This window comes from Sphaerodactylus townsendi, linkage group LG04 (genome assembly GCF_021028975.2).
Source record: "Sphaerodactylus townsendi isolate TG3544 linkage group LG04, MPM_Stown_v2.3, whole genome shotgun sequence".
NCBI classification, from domain to species: domain Eukaryota; kingdom Metazoa; phylum Chordata; class Lepidosauria; order Squamata; family Sphaerodactylidae; genus Sphaerodactylus; species Sphaerodactylus townsendi.
In genome coordinates, this window is record NC_059428.1 from 30,881,806 (window position 1) to 30,904,645 (window position 22,840).

The following is a 22,840-nucleotide window of genomic DNA, read 5'->3' on the forward strand; positions in this document are numbered from 1 at the left end:
GCAGACCAGGTGCTTGGGAACAGCAGCAGCAGAAGGCCATTGCTTTCACATCCTGCACGTGAGCTCCCAAAGGCACCTGGTGGGCCACTGCGAGTAGCAGAGTGCTGGACTAAATGGACTCTGGTCTGATCCAGCTGGCTTGTTCTTATGTTCTTATGATAGTGGGGTTGAATATTCCTCTACAGGACAAAGCACACCAGACCTTCTTTGTTGTAGAATGCACCACCTGGGTCCTAGTGCCTACCTTGCCTTGCTCCCCCCATCTGTTTGAAGGTAAAATTGATTGCCTTGACATGCAGACTGAACTAAAGCAAGCCTCTGTTCGTCACGATTCTCTGTGATTATAAGTTATCATAGGAATTAATTTTTTTCTTATGTGAAATAAATTAGATTTTTGTGTTCTGGAATGATGTGGACATCTTTTTTTCCCCCTTCCTGAATGCACTTGTTAACCTGATGGCCCAAAGGAAAAGGTCAAAAGCTGAAGAAAATAACAGTGCAATATTAAGGAGAGCTACTCTCATTCATTTCTACGGGCGTACACAGGACTAACTCTTCCTAGGATTGCCGTGCAAGTAGATGAAGATGCTTGAGGGTGATCAGATTAAGTACCATCCCCCAGTTAAGTACTTTTAACTCCCACTAATCCTAATAGCAAAGATTTAGGCATGTGCTTCTCTAGACAAGACAGTTCCATTTAGCTATGATGGATGAAAGTAACAATGAGTAATTAAAGGAACTTCTGTATCAATGATCTTCAAAGAAAATTGGTTCTTTCATTTTCTGACGGGTCGTATCAGGATGTGGAAAGTGAGCATAGCAGTCTGCCCCCACTCCCTGTACCATATGGACACATTTCTTTCATGTGGATATATATGGCCTTCATTTTGAGTGGAATCTTTCTTAATGGCTCCCCATAGCCACAAGATGGCTCTGTTCCATCTCATGTTCTTTCATCTTGTATGGCACACCTGAAATGCTGGAAAGCACTTGTTGCCCAATATGCTACATAGTATGATGGATTTGATGATGACGGCACATCTGGATTTTGTCCATGAAGCTGATCAAAGATCCTCATTACAAGTCAGATACTTCTTTTCATGTAAAGACGGGAGGTTTTCTTCTACAGCTCAAACCTGAGCTCTGTGTTGATGCCAGTTCTGAATTTTCTGAAGAAATAGTATACCTGTTCGGTCAAGTGTGTACAAAACTCCTTCTCATTTAATAATTGTAACCAACTCATGCACATTTAGGGGAAAGGATATCAAGATGGATTATAGGCAGTGACATAACAAATATTTTAATGCACCTATGAAATATGTAGACATTAAACAATTCTGGGGGCTGCTTCGTATGCTTGATAAACAGCGAATATGCTAGAACACCTGTCAGTTCTACTAGGTAGTTACATTCAAAGAACTTATCATTCAACAGGTTGTTCCGATGCATCAACATGAACTGGGTCATATCTATATCTGTAACTACCAGTAGATTGCTTTCTCATACAACTATTCTCACATTCAACTCTATGCCTGCTGTTCCTTCCTCCAGTTTTTAAAATGGTCACTAATAGAAGGCAGTGGAAATCTGAGATTTTTTAGTTGAGATTTATTACTTAGATTTTTTGTGCACTTTTGATATCTGCCGACTCATAAACCTGGCTAATTTCACTATCAGTTCTGTCCATTCCTTCATGAACAAATGGTTTTGGCTGCACTGGTGAAAAAACAGGCAATGCAACATGTTATTAAAGGATCTTTAAAACAATGTAACCAATGGCATAGGCACAAAGAAGGCATGAAGTGTAAGCGATTCTGTGTTTGACAAGTAATTACTTTAATGATCTAACTATGACCTTGAGGAATACCGTATGTGCCTGTTCTCTGGTATTCCTAAATAAATACATGAGACAGACTGTTGAAGTGCTTTACTCAGGAGTTTGTCATGTGTATAACAGAGGTTGTCAGATCATGTTTAAGTTCAGATTAGTGGCGTACTGCCCACAGGGACAGGTGGGGTCAAATTACCCTGACCGCAACGTTGGGAGGGACAAAATCGCTCCCTGGGGAGGCGTGGGGGAGGCGCCTAAAGCCGTCCTGCTGCCAGGAGCTGGCTTGTCTAAGCCGCCTCCTTCCCACCCCAGGCCCTCAGGGGCGGGGCTCAGGGGCACTGCCGGTTTGCTGCTGCTGCGGTGCCTGTCTGAGCCAATTCTGCTTTCCTGTATTGGGAAACACAATTGCACAATTACACACACACACACCCATTTTGAACATGTTCTACATTTTCTGTTCTAAATTTACTACTATTCCTTTATCTATGAAGAGAGGGAAACTAACCCTCCCCTCTGCCATTCTCTTTCAGGAAAAGCTAACTTTAATCCCTGCTTTGGACAGCTGGAGATGGGGAGGGAGATTATGGGTATATGTAAGGCTGATTCAGCATGGGCCAAAAACAGCAGTGTGAAAATGGTGCAAAAGGGTTTAAAACGGTGTAAAAGGGTTTATACTGTTTTCACACCACTGTTTTTGGCCCATGCGGAATGGCCATAAGTTTTCCCAAAATCAGCTGAGGAAGCTTTTCCAGCAAGAAAAAGGCAGGGGAAGAAAAAGTTGAATTTTTTTCCTTAGATCTGCTAACTACCTGGAGGAAAAATATCCCTTAATAAAGGTTTATGCAATATTTGCCAGGTGATGTTATTTACATCCCTGCTGTGAAAAGCTTCATTTCCACAGATTCCACACTTGAAGCCCCGGTTTAAGGGGACAGGGCATTTTTTATCCATACCTGTTGGCAGTCCTGCTCTCTCTCCTTGATAAAGAGGCAGCGTAATACAAAATTTAGATTATCACAATGTGATCCGGGAGACAGGAGGTTCAAATCTCTACTCAGCCATAAAGCTTGCTTAGTGACCATGAGCGAATCACACTCTCTCTTCCTGTCTAACCTACCTCACAGGGCTAGTGCTCAGAGGATAAAATGCAGGAGAAGAGAATTACATTGTGAGCATTTCGGTTCTTGTTGGGGAGGAAAGAAATATAAATATCTAAATGAGTAAATCCTGAAAGAAGTGCAAAAGAAAAACAAGCTTTTAAAATAAACTTGGAAAAACTAGGCTGTGTAGTTGAGGCCACGGATAAGTGGCTGGCCTACGCCAGTGGTGGTTTTTAAAAAAATTAGAACAGCCGGTCTAACACCATTGCCCTGTCTCATCACTCATCCTTTCCCAACGTTATTGTAAATAATTCATTTGAATATAAACAACCCTGTTATTGCGTTCTATTTAAAATGTGATGCATGATAAACTCAAAATGATGGACTATTTTAAACAGATTGCAATAATTGTTGTCATATCATAACGACATTGCAAATAATAATGATAATAATGATGATGATGATAATAATAATGATGATGATAATAATGATAATGATAATGATGATGACAATAACAATAATAATAATAATAATGGCACAAACCAGCTGAGGTCGTCCCAGTGGTAATCGGCACGCTGGGCGCCATCCCAAAAACACTAGGGCAGCACTTGAAACATCTTCGAATTGACAAAATTAACATCTGTTAAATTCAGAAGGCAGATACATTACAACTTCCTTGGCTTCTAGGTGAGGCTCGAATTGTAATGAAGGCCAACAACCAGCTAAAGATCTGGCAGCTGTGAAATCTACAATAATAATAATAATAATAATAATAATAATAATAATGGTTTTTATTTCCTAAAAGACCAAAGACTATTGAGAGATGCTCGTTTCACTAATATGCAAGACAGCTGCCCCTTTCCTCCGAGTGGGTCTGGGGGCGTACTGCCGCCGTGCGTTGCAGCGCGAACTCCAAACCCAGTCATACTCTCCGCGCAATCTCTTGCGCCAATGCAGCCAGCAGCTTGGGGGGAGGAGGAAGAGGAGAGCAACACATGTCCTCCTGGTTGGAAGAGGAAGTGGGCGGTGCATGAGCGCCGTCACATGGTCCGGGTGAGCAGCATGGCCGGGGAAGATGTGGAGAGCGAGCAGGCAGCCCCTGCGACCCAGTGCCCCGCGGAGAAAGGCGAGCCACATGGGGCTAGGTGTTACGTTCCTCCCCAGTACATCTGCTCCTTTCCGGACTGCGACGCCACGTTCAACAGGGCCGGGAAGCTGGAGGAGCACCTTTGCAAGCACACCGGGGAGGTGAGTGCGGCGTTTGGAACCCGGCGAGCTTTCCTGGGTAGTGGGCGGGGAGAGAATCTTGAAGCACCTGGTGGGATCAGGAGCAGGCAGACTGTTCCCATTGGAGCGTGCTGGTGAGTGTGTGCCTGATGGCGATCAAGGTAGCTCTCTATTGGTAGCTAGCGAAGATCTGCGCTTGCTCAGTTCGGCCTTTGCCTTGTTAGGGTGTTCTGCGTGGTTTGTTGTGATGAGCAGTGTGCATCTCACTGCACGGTTTTATTAGTCGCAGTTCGCATCGTGGGAGGCATGCATCTGGTGTGGCAAATGTTTTGACACAGATTTTATAAGCAAAATTGCAGGAAAGGGGTGGCAGGAGAAAGAGAAGTGGAAAAAAAAGGCCTCTTGTAAACGTTGCAGCCGCTGTGCTGAACCGGCTGGCTCCTAAGATGGAAGCTGTTTGTTCCAGCAGAATTCATGGACTCTGTGGAGTTGTACAGTAACCTTTACCTGGATAGCCCCAGGTTGGCCTGATCTTGTCAGTCTCAGAAGCTAAATCTGGTCAGCCTTGGCTAGTATGAGAGACTTCCAAGGAATACCTAGGTTACAATGCAGAGGCAGGCAATAGCAACCATGAATGTCTCTTGCCTTAATTCAGCTGTGACTTGACAGCATTTTCCACCACCCCATAATAAGCCACCATCATGTTAGGAACACTGAATACGTCAGTTCTGTAGATGAACTTAACACACAAAAACAAGACCTTTAATTATTGAAACTGATTAAATGCTGCAAAGTCTTCTCTAGATGCCAAAAAGTGAGAAGCACTGTGATGGAAGCAGTAGCTTGTGAGAGAAATAGCAGATGACCAGGCAAAAAGAAGGGCTGATTGGTTCTGATGGGGGCTGAATGGCAACTGGATCTTTGACGTGGGGGGGGGGGGGGGGAAATGAAGAAATCAGTGTATTTGAATTTCACATACTGAGATGAGGCGATTAGACCCATAATCCATGAAGACAAATCCTGAAGACAAATCCTGCTTTCACATCCTGCATGTGAGCTCCCAAAGGCACCTGATGGGCCACTGCGAGTAGCAGAGAGCTGGACTAGATGGACTCTGGTCTGATCCAGCTGGCTTATTCTTATGTTCTTAAGTAAGTACAGTATGTTCTATGAAAGAGCAGTTTGGTGAGCAGGAGACATAAGCACATCCTTTAGTTTATAACCTTCGTGTCTTTTTCAGCGACCCTTTGTTTGTGATTATGAAGGCTGCGACAAAAAATTCACACGAAGCTTTCACCTTAGGCGCCATTTTCTTGTACACAACAACGAAAAGCAATTTAGGTAAGTAAACTATTTGATTTGAGGGTGAGAGGAGTTGGAAATCTCAGATATGTGCCCCCGTTTTGTGATTCTAGGGATTTTGGTTGTGTGAGAACTAGCTGGTTGTTATAACCGATAAAAGAAAAAGAACAGACTTGAATAAAAATCAAGTGCAAAGCCCAAGGGGTTGAGCTGAAGACAACAAAAATGGGAAAAAGTAATATATTTATTTATTGATAATTAAAAACAAAACACTTGAAAATAGGTTTAATTCAAATAACAGAAAAGTCTGGCTGAGATAAAAACTGTATCATACTAAGTCGATGAAACATGAATGTTGTAATAAACCTCAAAAGACCACATGCATTTTGGCTACATGGGTTTTCCTCAGTAGTCATCAGTATGTAGGTTGGACAGCCTGATCCAATGGGGGAGGAGTAGAGTGGTGACTGGGGACAGCATGGTGGTACTGTTCCCAAAGGGGGAATCCGTGGCACAGGAGCCACTGGAGAGGAGCCACTCACCTTTCTCCCGGTAGCTTACTCCCTAAACAGACTTATATCATTCATTTTGCATGCATAAGTCTGCGCCACTGAAAGGGGGTGTTCTGGGCTGAAATGGCACTGGAAGACCACAACTGTTGACCCTTTCCCTGGGAGCCCCCCTGGGTGCCAGTTTAGACCTGAATGATGTAGCACTAACAGCATCCAGACTGATTTCCAGGTTCAGGTGTCGCGCTGCTACTCCCTTCGCATAAGTGCCAGTATGTCAGCATCCATGCCAGTTTGTATGGCGCAGTGGGCAGTGGCACTAGCACAGGGGTCACACTGCATCTAATACAGCTTCAGCCCCCCCTTTTTGGATAGCACATTCAAACCCATATCATAATATACATTATAACATATTTTAAGGGGCCACCATGCCTCATACCTGACCAGGTGGTTGTTCAATTCCTGTTGTGTGTGACTTAATATGGATTTCATATAGGTCTTATATTTCAATATTGACATACCAATAGTACAGTGTTTTACACAGGTAAAGTCTGGTACATCAACTTCATTGGATGCCCAAGAGTTTTAGTATTTTGGGTGGGAGAAAAACATTCACTCTCTGTAGCTTGTGCATAATTGTATAAACCTCTACTATCTCAATCCTTAGTAATTTCTAAACTGAAAAGTTCCAGATTTCAGCACTTCCTCACAGGAAAAGTGCTCCAACCCCCTAATCATTTTGGGTGCTTACTTCTGTACGTTTTCCAGATCTCCTCTTCAAGATACAGTGACTAAATGTGCACACAGTATTCCAAATGGGGCCACACCATAGATTTATACAGGAGCATTATAACAATAGTGATTTGATTTTCAGTCCTTTTCCTAATAATCTCCAGAGTAGAGATTGCCTTTTCTTCACTGCTGCAGGACGCTGGGTTTACACATGAATTGAGCTGTTTCTGATGACCTCAAGATCTCTTTTCCTCTCAGCCTCAGCAAGTTCAGACCCTAATAGCCTATATTTAAAATGGGTGGGGGGAGGGCTTGTTCCAGGGTGGATCCTTTACATATTGAATTTCATTTTCCACTCTATTGTCCATTCACCCAATTTGTGGAGATCCTCCTGGAACTCTTTATGATTGGCCTTGGTTTTCACCATCACCAGTAATTTTGTGTCATCTGCAAACTTGGCCATTACACTGCTCAACCCCATTTCCAGATCATTCATGAAAAATATAGTACTGGCTTCAATCCTGACCCTTGTGGAAATCTGCTGCTTACTTCCCTCCATTGCAAGAACTTTCCTTTATTCCTACTCTTTGCTTCCTGATATTTAACAAAAAAAAATTAATCCGCAAGACAACCTGTCCTCTTATTCCATGACTGCTAAGCAGGGGGACTTTGACAAGTCACACTCTTTCAGGCTAACATACCCCACATGGTTGTTGTGAGGAGAGGAAGGGAAAGGAGCTTGTGGGCCACCTTGAGTCTCCTTACAGGAGAGAAAGGTAGGATATAAATCCAAATCCATCCAAATACAAAATGGAGAAGAAGTGGATGCTGTTAGGTGCTTTCTGCCCTTGGGGCAGAAAGGTGAGGTACAAATTATTCATATGTAAACTTACCCAATTTGGATCAGTTGAATCTATGTGATTGTTTTCTTTTGACTGGGTGACAGCCCAGTAACGTAACCATTTTTATTTATTTACTTCATTTGTGCCTTTTCTGCCCAGAGCAGCTTGCAATGTTCTTCCATTTTCCATTTTATCTTCACCTGAGAGGTAGTTTAGGCTGACAGTTCGTAACTGGCTCAAGATCACTCAGCAAGCTTCCATAGCAGACCAGGGGCCCTTTCTGCATGGGACCAAAAACAGCAGCCCAGGAACAGAAAAACACCGGTCCCTGGGGAGCTGTTCACACAGGCAGTGCTGCTGCAATGCAGCAGCGCCGTCCTATGCGGCCCCGAGCAGCGTGAAGGCACCGCTTTCCACCTCCCTTCCCGAGGGAGGTTTTTGGAAAGCGCCGCCTTCCAATCGGCGCGGTGCACCACACTGAAGGTGCCGCTTTTCCATCCCACCCCACTAACCTCGTCCTCCAGCGTTGGTCTGGAGGGCTGCTGAGACCCACCCATGCTGCCCTCTGACCCCTGGAGGTTGGAGGGCAGCATGAGCGGGTCCCTGCAGCCCTCCAGGCCGATGCTGGAGGATGAGGTGAGTGGGGGGGGGGGGGGACACAGAAGAGGCAGCTCCGTGCGGAGCTGCCTCTTTTGTGCTGGCCTCTGCGGGGGCAACTCGCACGCTCCCTTCGAACGGCCCCCTCCCCTCCACTGGCATAATTTCTGCCGGTGGAGAGGCGCCCTTTCCGCTGTGGGGAAAGGGCCGGGGATTTGATCTTGGGTCTCCCAGATCCTACCACTTTGGTATTCCTGCCAAGAAACGACATTGGCTCTCATGTTAATTCTTATTTTAACTACTGAGAACATAAATATCTGCATTTGCAGGTGCACAATTGATGGCTGCAATAAAAAATTTACAACAAAATCAAACTTGAATAAACACATGGGATGCAAGCATAGTAATCGCCAGTATGTGGTAAGCAATACCCTTTTTTCTATCCTGTTTTTCTATCCTGTTTTTCTAATGTTTTATGCGTAATTTTATAGTATGTTTTTATGGTGTGCTATGAATATTGTGATGTTGTTTTAATTGTAAACTGCCTCAAGCAGGACTCTGAAGAGGCAGCATAGAAATATCCTAAATGTAATAAATAATAGTTGATGTTGCGATGTTACTAATACCTGAAACTGTACCGTCTCTTTGCTATAGTTCAGCGCAGGGGTAAAACCGACCTTCTCATTGTGTGTTCGGGCTGGGAAAAACTTCCCTATTTGCTTTCAAGAGTGTAGTTTGTCATGGGCATCTAGACTGTGCAAAGGATTTGGTACATGAATTGCTCCACTGGATCCTTTAGTGGACTGAAAGCCCAGAGATCTGGGTTCTGTTCCCTTCTGTGCCATGGATTAATATGATGGCCCAGAACAAGCCTCAAAATACATCATGCACCAATATAAATTCCTCTGGATCTGTCTATTAACAACAGCTAACTTGATTTTTCTCCAAACAGTGTGACTTTGAAAACTGTGGGAAGTTTTTTAAAAAACATCAGCAGTTAAAAATTCATCAGTGTCAACATACAGGAGAACGATTCTTCAAGTGAGTCATCTGATTCTACCTATTTTTTTAAAAATAGCATTGTGCATGTTATTTAATGATCCTTTTAATCTAGAGAGAGATGGCAGGAGTACAGAGAGAGCTGAGTGTCTTATGGTAAGGGAAGCTTGTGTGGATTCTTCATTAAGTTTTGTTTCAATATGTGTGTTCTTGCCCCCTAGATGTAGCCACCAAGGATGTGGAGAGCGCTTTTCTATGCCTCATCAGTTAAAACGCCATGAAAAGACCCATGAAGGTAATTGAAGTTCTTTCCTTCAGCTGAAGTAATAAGCTGCAAAGGTTAGGCAGATTTAAACAGCTGTTCACATAGAATAGGTAGAGAGACTTCGCTTGAATCGCTAGATGGAAGAACATTATAAACCATCCTGGATGTTAACCTGTTTTGTTTTTGCTATCAGGTCACAGCTGACTTAATGGCAACCCCGTAGGGTTTTCAAAGCAAAAGATGTTCAGAAGTGGTTTGCCATTGCCTGCCTCCATGTCACATCCCTGGTATTCCTTGGAGATCTCCCATCCAAATACTTGCCAGGGTCGAGGCCAAGTGTGTGTGACTGACCCAAGGATGCCCAGTATGTTTCCATTACAGAGTGGGGATTCAAACCTGGGTGTCCCAGATCCTAATCTGACACTTTCACCACTACCCTGTGCTGGATCTCAATCTGTTTCTCCCACGGGGCAATTTAAACCTGGATCCTATCCTGCTGGAATAGAGAGAGGATGGGAAGCTATTTCTAAGGCCCCTTCCACACATCCAAAATAATGCCCCTTCAGTCCACTTTCACAATTGTTTGAAAGTGGATTTTGCTATTTCGCACAGTGAAATCTGGCTGCAAAGTGGATTGAAAGTGCATTATTCTGCATGTGCGGAAAGGGCCTAACAGTTTCACCCTTTTGCTATTAAATTGTTATCTCCTCCTCTCGACCACCTCTTTCTACGTGACTGGGGCAGATCCGAGTTTGATGACACACGTGCCATCATCACACGAAGTTCAAGAAGCCGAAGCTAGACAATATGCTGGAAGTGAGACTGTGGGAGACGATTGCCACGTTGTCCTCTGATCTACAGGTTGCTTTGTCTGGTTTCTGTGCACTGTTTCTGGCACACAGAGTTGAGCATTAACTGAAAATATTGAGGAAGTAGGAAGTTTGCCTTAACTTCTCCCAGCACACTCTCCTGCCTCCTCATTTCTTTGCATATGCCATCTTTTTAGTGGTACAGTCCCAAAGATGCCAAAAGGAGCATGCAAAAGTTTGCCTCCTGCTCCTGAACACACTAGCTTGGAAGCAAATCTGCATTACATTCAGCTGTAATTGACATTCTAGTATTTATTCGTAACCCACCTTTCTCCCCAGTGGGGATCCAGAAGAGTTCGTTCATTCGTTCGTTAATTCATTCGTTAATTCATTCATTCTCCCCTCCGTTTTATTTTCACAACATCCTTGTGAGGTAGTTTGGGCTTAGACTCTGACTGGCCCAAGGTCACCCAGTGAGTTGCACATATGGGGATTTGAATCTGGGTTGTTCAGATGCTAGTCTGACACTTCATCATGCTGGACTGGTGTGTAAATCTTTCGCATGCATACTCAGTGATTGATGGAGACTGAAGTTTTCCTGAGATGGTAAGACTGCCGTACAATTAAAAACTCCTGTCGTTGCACACAGAAGTTTGACATGTCTAAGAACCTGGTTTCAGCCTTGATTTATCCTAGTATCATATTTTTTAAGTGCAAGAAGTGTGTTTTGTACAGGGGAATATCTGACCCACTCAGTGTCCACCTGCAATGCGTAGCTGCGACACGGGTTTGGATCCTCCCTGAAATTTTTATGAATAGAATGTTTTTATCTAGAGAGTGCAACTTCCTATCTCTTCTTACTTCAGCCCCAAATGCCCCCTAAAATGCTGTTCCTGATGGACAGAGGACCCCAGGAATAGCTAGATATGATCGTCATATCACCTCAAGGAGAGCTAAGCCTTACGGAAGAGGAAATCTAAAGTACTCTTCTGCTGAAACAGTTCTTTCAGCATCTTTCAATCTCTCTTTAATTGATTTTTTTCCCATTTCATTTTACAGGGCTTATTTTTCAATTCATATACAGTAATTCAATTCTCCCTGACCTGAACTGCCCAGGCTAGATTGATTCTATCAGATCTTGGAAGCTAAGCAGCGCTGGTTCTGGCTAGTACTTAGATGGGAGATCACCAAGGGACACCGGGGAAATTATGGAGGAGGAGAGAAGGGCAAATCACCTGTTAGTCCCCAGCCTTGAAAACCCAATGGGGCTGCCATAAATAAGCTTGACGGCTCTTAAAATGCACAGTTGAATCAAGCCATGTTTATTGATTAAGACTATTTAAGACATCCAGTTCTGACTTGTATGTTTTAACTGATGGGATATTCTATGGGAGTGGGGAGAGTGGAAAGAACCTACGTGTGATGCCTGAATGTTCTCAAATTCAGCCACTTAGAAGAAGAAGAGTTTGGATTTATACCCCAGCTTTCTCTCCTGTAAGGAGACTCAAGATGGATTACGAGCTCCTTTCCCTTTCTCTCCCCACAACAGACACCTTGTGAGGTAGGTGGGGCTGAGAGAGTTCGGAGAGAACTGTGGCTAGCCCAAGGTCACCTGACAGGAATGTAGGAGTGTGGAAATGCATCTGGTTCACCAGATAAGCCTCTGCCACTCAGGTGGAGGAGTGGGGAATCAAACCCGGTTCTCCAGATCAGAATCCACCTGCTCTAAACCACTACACCTCGCTGGAGAGCTTGCACCTGTACTTATGGCATAAGGTTGACTTTAAAGAGAATGGTATTATTGATGTTAATACTGGCAGTCTTTCTGAAGTGGCGTAGTAAGTAATCAGTTGTCCAGCAGTCCATGTACAATGACAGTGGTTTCTAAGCTGATAGTGGTCTCTAAGCACAGGTCATTGCTACGGCCAGTGTGCTTGTGAGGCAGTTCCTCATAACTGGGAAGCTGCCTTACTCTGAGTTTATAAAAGCCAGTATTTTCTACTGAGACTGACAGCAGCTCTTCATAGTCTTGGGTGGAGGTCTCTCACGTCACCTATTACTGATCCTTTTATTAGGAGATGCCAGGGATCAAACTTGGAACCTTTGGCACGCAAAAACAGATGCTCTGCCACTGAATCATAGCCCTTCCCCAGTTTGTGGGTTGAAACCATTGTTTGCAAAGGTAGCAAGAGATGTGAGCGTCCTACAGGAAGGTTGTTTTAAATGACATCCTGGCATCTTTTCGTAGGCTATGCATGCAAAAAAGATGGCTGTTCATTTGTTGGGAAAACATGGTCACAACTCCGGAAACATATGAAAACTGGACACGTTGGTAAGTAACTGAAACACACCAAAATTTACTTTAAAATCTCAATCCAAAGTCTGCTGTATTTCTTGTTTATCTCGTCATTCCTTCGTGAGTTTTCTACTCTGACTTTCTCACTTTAAATTCCAAGTAACAATAGGCTATATGGTATACCGTCCACGTTTGGGTAGTGTCTGAGAGAGATGTGTTGCTCTGGCAGGCACACATACATGGGTATTTAGCAATCCTTGTTATCAGCCCTGAAATAATTAATATTATTGCTGATGGGAAGGTGGTGGTGGGGTACAGAAATAGTAACTTGATAAGTTCATGTCACAGGTGAGATCTAATCCAAGTATTTCACTATTCATAGCTAATCTCATAACTAGTTTGCTGTACTATCGCTTGGGAGTTGAGTGTAGGAATCCTGTATGTGTATGTACCATGTTTTCCCCGAAATAAGACAGGGTCTTATATTAATTTTTGCGCCAAAAGATGCATTAGGGCTTACTTTGGGGTAGGGGTTATTTTAGGGGAAATACGGTACCTTCACAATTCATTAAGGCAGGCTCTCGGCAGCCCCCTTGCTTCCCTATCACATGTGATGCAAGCTGCATCCTCATTGGCAGGGAGCACCCTGCTGGATCAGATCATCCTGATCTGTAACTACCATTAGGGCTTATTTTTGGAGTAGGGCTTATATTTTAAGCCTCCTCCAAAAATCATGATAGGGCTTATTTTCGGGGTAGGTCTTATTTTCGGGGAAACACGGTAATTGATTGGGCTGGAAGGCATGAAAGATGATGGGAGAAACTTGCTGAGGCCTGGTGGTTGTGGCAATCTATTCTGGTATTGTATATTGCTCCTCAGATAACATGCACATGTGCCGCTATTTGCCAGGAAAGAAACTGAGGGATTACAGCTAGATTCTGCTGCTTAGAATCTAGGTTGTTCAGAGAACTCTTGCTGGTAATTTGTCTTTTTCTCCTTCAGAACCTGTAGTCTGTGACGTGTGTGCCAAAACATTCACCCGTAAAGATTACCTCAAATGCCACCAAAAAATCCATTCCTCAGAGAGGGACGTGTTCAGATGTCCTAGAGAGGGCTGTGGAAGGACTTACACCACTCTGTTCAATCTTCAGAGCCATATTGTCTCTTTCCATGAGGAGAAAAGGCCCTTCTCATGTGACCACCCCGGGTGTGGAAAAGTTTTTGCGATGAAGGTGGGCTTTTTTTAAAAAGTAAGCCTTAGAAGTCCACCTTTTCCCTTTTTCAGCCTTGTATAATCAGCACCGTTGTTTTTTTACAGCAAAGTCTGGTCAGGCACGCAGTTGCACATGACCCTGAGAAGAAGAAGCTGAACTTAACTGTAAGTCAAACTTGTGCATTGTTTTGCCTTCAAAGCAGCCATTCCCTGTTTGTGATTAGCCTGATTTTTCTGGGTGAGGGGCCAGGTTGCTAACACAGGGATCTACAAGAACCACCTGAATCCCACGCTGTTGAGCACGTTTACTTTCCAGATGATGGAGCTGAAGTAGTTACAATTGTCCGAAATGTTGCTTGAAAGAAATCTTGAGGTTTCTCTCCAGGGGAGAAATGGGAGGAAGCCAAGTTTTCTATCAAGGGCGCTAATGCGTCTTGGGAAAGGGTGGGTGAGTCAGTAGATTGTTATGGGATGTTGATCTCAAGCATAACTTGGAGGGAATTATAATTTCCATCTTTGCACATATGAAGCTGCCTTATACTGAATCAGGCCATTGGTCTGTGAAGGTCAATTCTCCCTACTAAGACTGGCAGCGGCTCTCCAGAGAGGTCTTTCACATTGCTTACTGCCTGGTCCTTTTAATCGAAGATGCTTGGGATCGAACCTGGGACTTCCTGCATACTAAACAGAAGCTCTGCCACTGAGGCCCTTTCCGCACATGCAGAACAATTCACTTTCAATCCACTTTCAGTGCACTTTGCAGCTGGATTTTCCTGTGCGGAATAGCAAAATCCACTTTCAAACAATTGTGAAAGTGGATTGAACGTTGTGGCGCCTCCCCTGACCGCCCGTCCCCCTGGGGCGAGTGTGCCGTCCCTCCTCCCTTTACCTGGGGGTTTTCCTCCCCAGCCGAGCTCTTAAATAACCTCGCCCACAGGATGCCTCAGCGTTAGGCGTACCCTGACCCCTTCACTGCACCTCAGCCCCCTTGCTCCGTTGCCTCACGAAGCGAAGGCTAGCCTGCCTCCTGGGCTCCCCACTCACCCTCCCCTGTTGCACCCTCACAGGGTTGGGCTCCAGCAGGAGTTCCCCGCACCACTGGGATACCAGACTCTCCCAGTCCCTGCCCTCCTGGGCTTCACCTTTCTCTTTCCCTGCCTGCACACAACTCTCTCCTCCACCTTCTTCCCTCAGACAACGCCCCTGAGCGTCCTTTCCCACCCCCTTATATCCCCTTCCTCCCCTCATCTCCCTGCCTTGTCCCAGCTGTCGGCTCCCCTCAGTAGGCTCAGCTGAGACTGGGCGAGCCCGGCCGGGCTCAGAGTCCCACCCCTGCAGTTTCTCGGCCTGACACGCGTGTGTCGACAGATCGGCCAATCGCCCAGTTGAAGTCTTGGTGGGTCGATGTATCGACACGGCGGCCTGTCCGGGCGTCAGACAATCGCCGTGTCGGGGCGGCGGCGTTCCATCGGGGCGGGGCGGCGGCAGCCCGGCCCGGCAGTGCGTCACCCCTTCCCCGGCCGCGAACGGGGCTGCGGGCTCGCGCGGCCGCTGAACAAGTCTGGGCCCGTGTTGAGGCTCGCGTCTGGACAAACGTGCATTATTCTTCATGTGCAGAAGGGGCCTCAGCCACGGCTCATATTGAGAGGGGGCAATATTGGGGAGGGCTACTGGAACTCTTAGGCGGAATGGAGAATCCTGGAAACTGACTGCTGTCCTTTTTAAAATGTTTGGGAACCTCTGGATCAGTGGTTCTCAACCTGGGGGTTGGGACCCCTTTGAGGGGGTCGAACGACCCTTTCACAGGGGTCGCCTATGACCATTGGAAAACAGTCTTTTTATATTTTATATATACCAATTTTAAGGTTGGGGGTCATCACAACATGAGGAACTGTATTAAAAGGTCGCAGCTTTAGAAAGGTTGAGAACCACTGCTCTGGATGGAAATATGGATTTACTATATGAAAACAGAACCTAGTATTTCACAGCATCACATCTACTATTGTAACTCGCTCTACGCGGGCCTTCCCTTGCGTTTGATTCGGAAACTAAAGCTGGTCCAAAATGCAGCTGCGCTCCTGCTCACAGGAGGCGCCTTTAGAGAGCATATCCAGCCTGTGTTGCGCCAGCTGCATTGGCTCCCGTTTGAATTCCGAATCATCTTCAAGGTGTGGATTCTGACCTTTAAGGCATTACGCGGTCTGGGACCCTCGTACCTTTGGGACCGCATCACCCCATATGTCCCTACTCTGCTGAACGCAGAGGCCAATTTGCTGGTGGTCCCCAGCCCCTCAATGATGCGGCTGGCCTCCACACGGGCCAGGACTTTCACAGCGCTGGCCCCGGCCTGGTGGAACACCGTCCCACTAGCTGTCCGGGCCCTGCGGGACCTTGGTGAGTTCCTCAGGGCCTGTAAGACTGTGTTGTTCCACCGGGCCTTTGGAGTGTCCAGCCGCTGATATGGTGCCCCCCCACTGCTCCTGCTTTGGCACTGGTACAACAGAGCTCCTCATATTGAGGGGCCTGCCGTCCCCCCCTTCTTGGGGTGGGTTTTTAAATTGAGCCTGGACGCCTCTTGTTTAATTTGCTAATGGTTAGCCGCTGTTTTTATGTATTTTAAGATGTTTTATTGACGGAGCCTATGTTTGTATTGTACTGGATTTGCTCCTGCTTATTGTTTATATATTATGTTGTTCACCGCCTGGAGCCCTTTGGGGATTGGGCGGTATAGAAATTGAATAAATAATAATAATAATAATAATAATAATAATAATAATAATAATAATAATAATAATAATAATAATAATAATAATAATAATAATAATAATACTTACTTGTTCAGTCTTTTACTCAAAAAAAGATCATAAATGTACACAATAACGTTTTTTAAAAAATTATTTCTGATGGAACTTGTTGTGTTCTTTAATGCTAGAAACAGCGTCCCAAGCGGAGTCTGGCCTCTCGCCTCGCTGGCTACATCCCACCGAAAGCACAGAAAAGAAAAGAACAGGCGATAAAGGAGACTTTGACCATACAGAGCAATGTGAAGAACACCCTGCCGGCTGTTGAGACGTTATGTCTAGGCTAGAGTAGTAGCTGAGCCTCATGCACTTGAATGGCTTTATGAAGTCACTGTTGATAAGTTTGCAGTCTGTACGGAAAACTGAATTTGTTCTGAAATGTTTCCACTTTGTATTAAAAAGATCACTGTTTTGAAAGATGTGGTTCAGTAGCTTCCATTTTATTGTCCTCCTGCATACTTTTGTCTTTTTGCTCATTGTCCTCCTGCATACGTTTCTCTTTTTCCTTACGCTTATAGGCATGGAGTTCTTTCTCTGACATATGTCTATATACGCACATGCTTCTTCCTTCTTTAAGGACACGTGGCGGGGAGAGGTAAGTAGCTTTGTCCGGCATGGTCTCCAAAATCTGCCCGAAGAGCTCTTGCTGAAAATAAGAAGCGGGCTTGGCATTACAAACTGTATTAGTTGCTTGAGAAAAAGATGCAACTGAAATCTGATAACTGGGCACAGTAATTATGGCATTGATAATACTACCCACTGATAAACCTTGTGTTTGCATCTATTTGTTTGCTGGAGGTAGGGGGTAGGAACTGGGCCCCTTAGTCTTCTCATTGTCCAACTAAAAGTCCCATTGTGACTGACCCTGCCTGCCTCCATACTATTGTTTGGCTTGTGGAGTGGGGGGCACCTGAATGACAACCCAACTAATGCCTTTAGCTGGCTGGATCTAGAGTAGGAACCTCTGGGTGCTGATGCCTTGTTCCTTGGGTACTCCTAGGTATCCTATCACGCTTTTATCCTGCTCTTCCAAGAAGCCTGGAGCAGAATGGATGGTTCTTCTGCACCCTCCACTTTATCCTCACCCTGGCTTGCTTTACAGAGCTGTCATAGATGTCTTGGGTCATGCAAGGAGCTTCATGGCAATTTGAATGCAAGGCACCCCAGTGCTACTCTGATACTACACTGCACTATTTGGACTGAAGGATGCCAAGGTTGGTGGCCACAGTTGCCAAAAGTGTGGCAGTTACAGCGTATAGTCCTCACTGTAGCAACTCTGCTTCGAAAAAAATAATTTTTGCTGTTGGCCTGGAGGGATGTGATTTCACCCAGTGGTGGTGAACCTTTGGCACTCCAGATGTTATGGAAGGGGCTGATGGGAATTGTAGTCCATAACATCTGGAGTGCCAAAGGTTCGCCACCACGGCACTAGACAATTGACAGGCCAAGTGTAGCCACCAACCTCCAATCTTGTTGGTTTATCCCCTCCCAAACTGGAAGACCAAAGCTTGTCTTTTGTCAGTCACATTAGAAGACCAAACAATTTCAGCCATTATTACCTCCAGTGAACCAAGGGATAGCAGAAGGAACAGGATTGCACCTAATCAAATCACACGTACCGGAAAAGAACAGTTCCAGAGAGAAGACAAATATCTCCCAGTATTAAACAATCAGATGAATAACTGGGACCTCTCAAGGTAGGGCTACAGTGCAATCCTATGCAGTGTTACTCTAGTCTAACCCCATTGAAATGAACAGGCTTAGAGGAGTACCACTCCTTAGGATTGCACTGTCACACGAAGGATACTGCATTAATGTTCTAATCAACAAAGCATTAACGTTCCCCACTAAGAGATTCTTGAGGCCTTCTTTGGAAAAATTCCCAGAAGCTTGGACCTTTCTCTTCACCTGAAACTAATCAGGAACCCTACCTGGTGAGTTTGCCTTGCTCCTTAAGCCTGGAGAGAGATAAATCTTGTTTTCACTTACTACCTTTAAAACATTTTAAAGCTGCCTTTTAGAACCTGCTCCTTAAGTACATAAGTTATACTGTTGGTGGGAGGGTTTCCTTCCTTGTGCTCACGCTGTCCCAATGCAATTCTTAGCCTGAATTGGAAAATGGGGCACATTCACACCAACATGTCTCTAACTACACATGGTAATCTTTTGTTATCATAACTATGAGTAACCACACAAAGATCATTTTATTCCTAAAGCTTACCATCATTTTTGATCCATCACCTTTCTTTTCCTGCACAGTAACCTTGACATGATGCTTCTTTTCAATCCACTGCTGAATTTGTTTCACCTTCACATCTAAATCGTGCTGTCCAATGGTTGTGGTAAAAGTTAATTCCTTCTGCTGAACAGGTCCTGTTTAAAATACAAAGGGAGAGCCTGCAGTTGAATCCTAAAAGAGGCCCCTTCACTGGCAAGTTGCTCAGCCAAGTTTGTTCCCTGCCTGTTCTTGCAGCCACACTTCTGGACGTTTATTCTTTCAAAGTATGATTACAGATGAAGTGGGGATTGTAATCTGTGCTCAAGTTTTTTGTAGCTTAATTAAGGTAAAATTGTACACTCCACAAAAGGCCTTGGAAGAAAGATGGAACGAAAGGCTGCTGTAGTTTTTTTTATCAATAATCACCACTCTTAATTTCCATCAGCACGTGTATAGGGCCTTCACTAGAGGGGTTTTGTGCCCCCCCCCCCCGAACAAGGTAACACTATCCCATGTGGCTTCTAATGCACCACTGATGCAAATATAAGGACTTCCAGGTTTTTCTTTATTGCTGCTATGTGCTTTCCACAGGATCTTTATCTTTCACTCTGGAAAACAATCCGAATTACTGATTGGTCTTACATTCGAAGGAGATCATGCCTTTCCATTAAAAGTAATTAGGACATTGTTCAGAGATGTTCAGAGAGCCGGTGTGGTGCAGTGGTGAAGAGCAGAGAACTCTAGCCTAAAGAACTAGCTTGAATTCCCAACTCCTCCCCATGAGCAGCAGACTCTTATCTGGTGAACTATAGCAGGGAGCTCTAGTCTGAATATTACAGAAACATGCATCAGTGATACCCTAGTCACCCCTTTCAAGAAGGGATGCTAAACATAAAAGCAGTTCTAGCCATCTCCAAAATTTGCTTCTCCAATAAAATGGTTCTTAACATGATCCACTGAGGTTAATTCGATTCATCTAATAAGGGCAATTCAGTCTTTTCCAAAGCACTGGATTTCTTGACCACGAAATTCTGCAATACAAGTTTATACTCCACCTTCAATTTGTCAAAATTCTGTAACACGAACTGCCAAATTCTGCCTAACAAGATGCATGTTTATATTTCTACATATATCTATTGTGTTTCCCCGAAAATAAGACAGGGTCTTATATTAATTTTTGCTCCAAAAGATGCATTAGGGCTTATTTTTAGGGGAAGTCTTTATTTTTTCCCATGATTTTGGATTTAGAAGAGTTTGGATTTATATCCCCCCTTTCTCTCCTGTAGGAGACTCAAAGGGGCTTACAATCTCCTTGCCCTTCCCCCCTCACAACAAACACCCTGTAAGGTACGTGGGGCTGAGAGAGCTCCGAGAAGCTGTGACTAGCCCAAGGTCACCCAGCTGGTGTGTATGGGAGTGCACAGGCTAATCTGAATTCCCCAGATAAGCCTCCACAGCTCAGGCGGCAGAGCTGGGAATCAAACCCGGTTCCTCCAGATTAGATACACGAGCTCTTAACCTCCAAGCCACTGCTGCTCATTTTGCGCCCCAGACGTGACCAGATCAGCTGCGTTGGGGAATCCGTAACGAGGGCTTTTGGAGTAGGGCTTATATTTCAAGCATCCTCCAAAAATCCTGAAAAATCATGCTAGGGCTTATTTTCGGGGAAATGGTATTAAGTCCTACTCCTGACCATTTAGCCATTTTCTACAATTGTCCATTTAAGAGTACAATCTTAAGAGCAAGAATGAAAACAAACAAATCTATGGTTCTGAGGAGGTAAGTTCTGTGCTCGAATGGAATTACACTCTATTGCCCTGGCCTATTTACACTCTATTGATTCTGGGCTGGTATATCTGATGGTCCATTCATAAGAACAGAAAGACCTATAGGCATGTACTTAAGAGACTGGCTTTGTAAGCAGCACAAGCTCTTTCCTGTTACAATTACCAGGTGAGAATAAAGTATCACCCATTTTTAGACCATATTCAACATATGAACATGGCCCAATCGATATTTGGAAGAATAGCTGTCAGAATCAAAGCTTATTTAACAAGCGGCAAACGTACCCTTTTTGGCACTAGCTTTCTGCTTGTCTCTAAGCTGGAGACGCTCTTCGTGAATCTGCTGACCACTCATTAGTCTGAATACTGGAGGGTCTGCTGTTTCCTTCAGCGCAACAAGCTTCAACTCCCTTTCATCCATGATACGAATCACGTCTGCTCTGTGTACTGGTCCCTTATCCTCTCCATTTTCATCAATCAGGTGAATAATTCGATGAGGGATTTTCCTGCCAACACTGCCAATGGTTTTTCTGGCATTGGAGTTGCTTTTCTTGTTCACCTTTTCTTCAGCATCTTCATATGTACAAAATTGTTTTGTAAAAACAGAGAGAAATCCTCCTTTAGACTGCTCCAGTTCTACCCAGGTGTGAGGGATCATTGTGGCATGCACTGGTTGTGTCCACAAAGTGGCAAAACATCTAGTGAGGAAATTACCATCATTTCTTATAGCCTGGCCCATTAGTTTCTTTAGGCACAAAGCAGACATTATGGGGAAGAGGGTGCATGGAGTCCAGGCACCTAAAAATAAAAAGAAACGTTTAATATGGCATACAATTTAAGACTGAGTGATGAAGGATGATGCGACTCCTCTAGGGATGTGACAATCACTTTTCAGCCATTGCCTGATCTTCTGTTCTCTCACTGCCTATTTTAAATATGTTATAGTCATGGGGATAATTTATTGCATTTTGGTTTTTTATGTGGATACACACACCACAGAGCTGAGTATGTTTTGCATTAATGAAAAAAATATTTCCAAGGATGAGTCTTTAACTAGGCCTAGGCCTTATGTCCTTGCCAGCAGGGGGGAGAGTGGTTCATAAACTGAATAATTAAAATCTAATTAATTAAATTAAGGTAGAAAGACTCCAGGGTGTCAGGTGTAGTGATTAGAGAATTGGACTAGGAGACACACATTTGAATCCCCATTCTGTCATGCAAGGTTGCTGGATAACCTTCAGTCAATCATAGCCTACCTCACTTGGATATTGTGAGATAAAATGAAAGAGTGATGTAAACTGCTTTGAGTCCACAGTGGTGAGAATAAATAAGTAAGACTGAAGAGCCTTACTGCCTTCCTACACAGCTACACTTCTCTATGCCCACGGACTTGAGGTCAAAGAAGTTTTTAAAATAATGCTGAGGGGTGGGCTTTAATGCCCAGGCTTGTTTTTAATGCTGATTATTTATGGGGGCGGGGCTGAAGGGGGGAGCATTGCTTTTTCATGGTGAGCTGCCTCGAGCAGGTTTCCGGAGAGGTGGAATATACTGTAACACATGCTGAACAATGTCCTTTCAATGCACTTTGCAGCCGGGTTTTACCATGCGAAATGGCAACATCCATTTGCAAATGTTTACTAAACGGCACTGAAAGCAGACAGAAAACGAATTATTCCGCATGTGTGAAAGTGCAATCACTGAAAGCATTCCTGGAAGAAGCAGACAGTGGAAACCTTCAACCAGAGAAGCCCAGGTTATGCAAAACCGGACGCTCTCCTTATCATTCCCCAAGCAACACAGCCTCGCGAGCCTGCTTCAAGGGCTTCTCCCAGTCTCGAACTCACACCCCACGGGTGTTTTAAACAGAGCCCCTCCCCGGGTCGCCCCAGTGAGCCCCGCTGCGAGGACCCTCAGTTTACCTGTGTGCAAACTCAGACGCGCATGCGCCGCTCGGGAAGCGACTCGCTCTCTGGGAAGAGGAAGGGCCTATGCAGGAAGCAGGACGGAGAGTGGCCAGGTCTATCACCGTGCGCATGTGCGGGGGGCGGCTGGGGAGTGAGGCTGTGTTGTCTCGGGGTCTTGCTGGGTTTTGCCCCTTTCGCCCAGGATGTTGCCTAAGCAATTAGCGTGTGTCTTGCCGGTCACATTTTGTGTGAATATGCAGGACACGTGTCTGGCAATGTCTGCTTCCTATAAAAAGCTGGGGCCACTGCCAGACACTGCAACCAGCCTCTGCCTCAGTCTGACTCCTGTCTATTTTAGCAAAAAGGGGGCGGGGGCGGGGCGGTAAGCACAGTGTATTGACCTACTTCGGA

The 22,840-nt window shown here is 44.8% G+C and overlaps 2 protein-coding genes across 2 annotated transcripts; one reads left to right on the top strand and one right to left on the bottom strand.

Annotated features, from left to right (window-relative positions):
* Nucleotides 1–3,950: 3,950 nt before the first annotated feature.
* On the top strand, nt 3,951–16,940 carry GTF3A (general transcription factor IIIA). Its single transcript, XM_048495195.1, has 9 exons — nt 3,951–4,179; nt 5,399–5,499; nt 8,470–8,560; nt 9,093–9,181; nt 9,361–9,434; nt 12,462–12,545; nt 13,512–13,741; nt 13,828–13,887; nt 16,655–16,940. Exons 1-9 carry the CDS (start codon nt 3,976–3,978, stop codon nt 16,808–16,810), a joined length of 1,089 nt encoding a protein of 362 aa, XP_048351152.1. The 5' UTR covers nt 3,951–3,975; the 3' UTR covers nt 16,811–16,940.
* On the bottom strand, nt 16,553–22,568 carry MTIF3 (mitochondrial translational initiation factor 3). Its single transcript, XM_048495196.1, has 4 exons — nt 22,445–22,568; nt 20,811–21,323; nt 18,745–18,896; nt 16,553–17,169 (listed from the first exon to the last, which is right to left on the bottom strand). The coding sequence occupies exons 2-4, from the start codon at nt 21,289–21,291 to the stop codon at nt 16,927–16,929; spliced, it is 876 nt and encodes a 291-aa protein (XP_048351153.1). The 5' UTR covers nt 21,292–21,323; nt 22,445–22,568; the 3' UTR covers nt 16,553–16,926.
* Nucleotides 22,569–22,840: the final 272 nt, after the last annotated feature.

What these genes read in the sequence shown, in the direction of transcription:
- GTF3A (XM_048495195.1), top strand. Translation starts at nt 3,976, where the DNA reads ATGGTCCGGGTGAGCAGCATGGCCGGGGAAGATGTGGAGAGCGAGCAG. An exon ending in TTTGCAAGCACACCGGGGAG is followed by an intron (nt 4,180 to 5,398) that starts GTGAGTGCGGCG and finishes TGTCTTTTTCAG; the next exon opens with CGACCCTTTGTTTGTGATTA. An exon ending in AACAACGAAAAGCAATTTAG is followed by an intron (nt 5,500 to 8,469) that starts GTAAGTAAACTA and finishes CTGCATTTGCAG; the next exon opens with GTGCACAATTGATGGCTGCA.
- MTIF3 (XM_048495196.1), bottom strand. Translation starts at nt 21,291, where the DNA reads ATGTCTGCTTTGTGCCTAAAGAAACTAATGGGCCAGGCTATAAGAAAT. An exon ending in GAAAGCTAGTGCCAAAAAGG is followed by an intron (nt 18,897 to 20,810) that starts GTACGTTTGCCG and finishes TATTTTAAACAG; the next exon opens with GACCTGTTCAGCAGAAGGAA. An exon ending in GTGATGGATCAAAAATGATG is followed by an intron (nt 17,170 to 18,744) that starts GTAAGCTTTAGG and finishes TCTTATTTTCAG; the next exon opens with CAAGAGCTCTTCGGGCAGAT.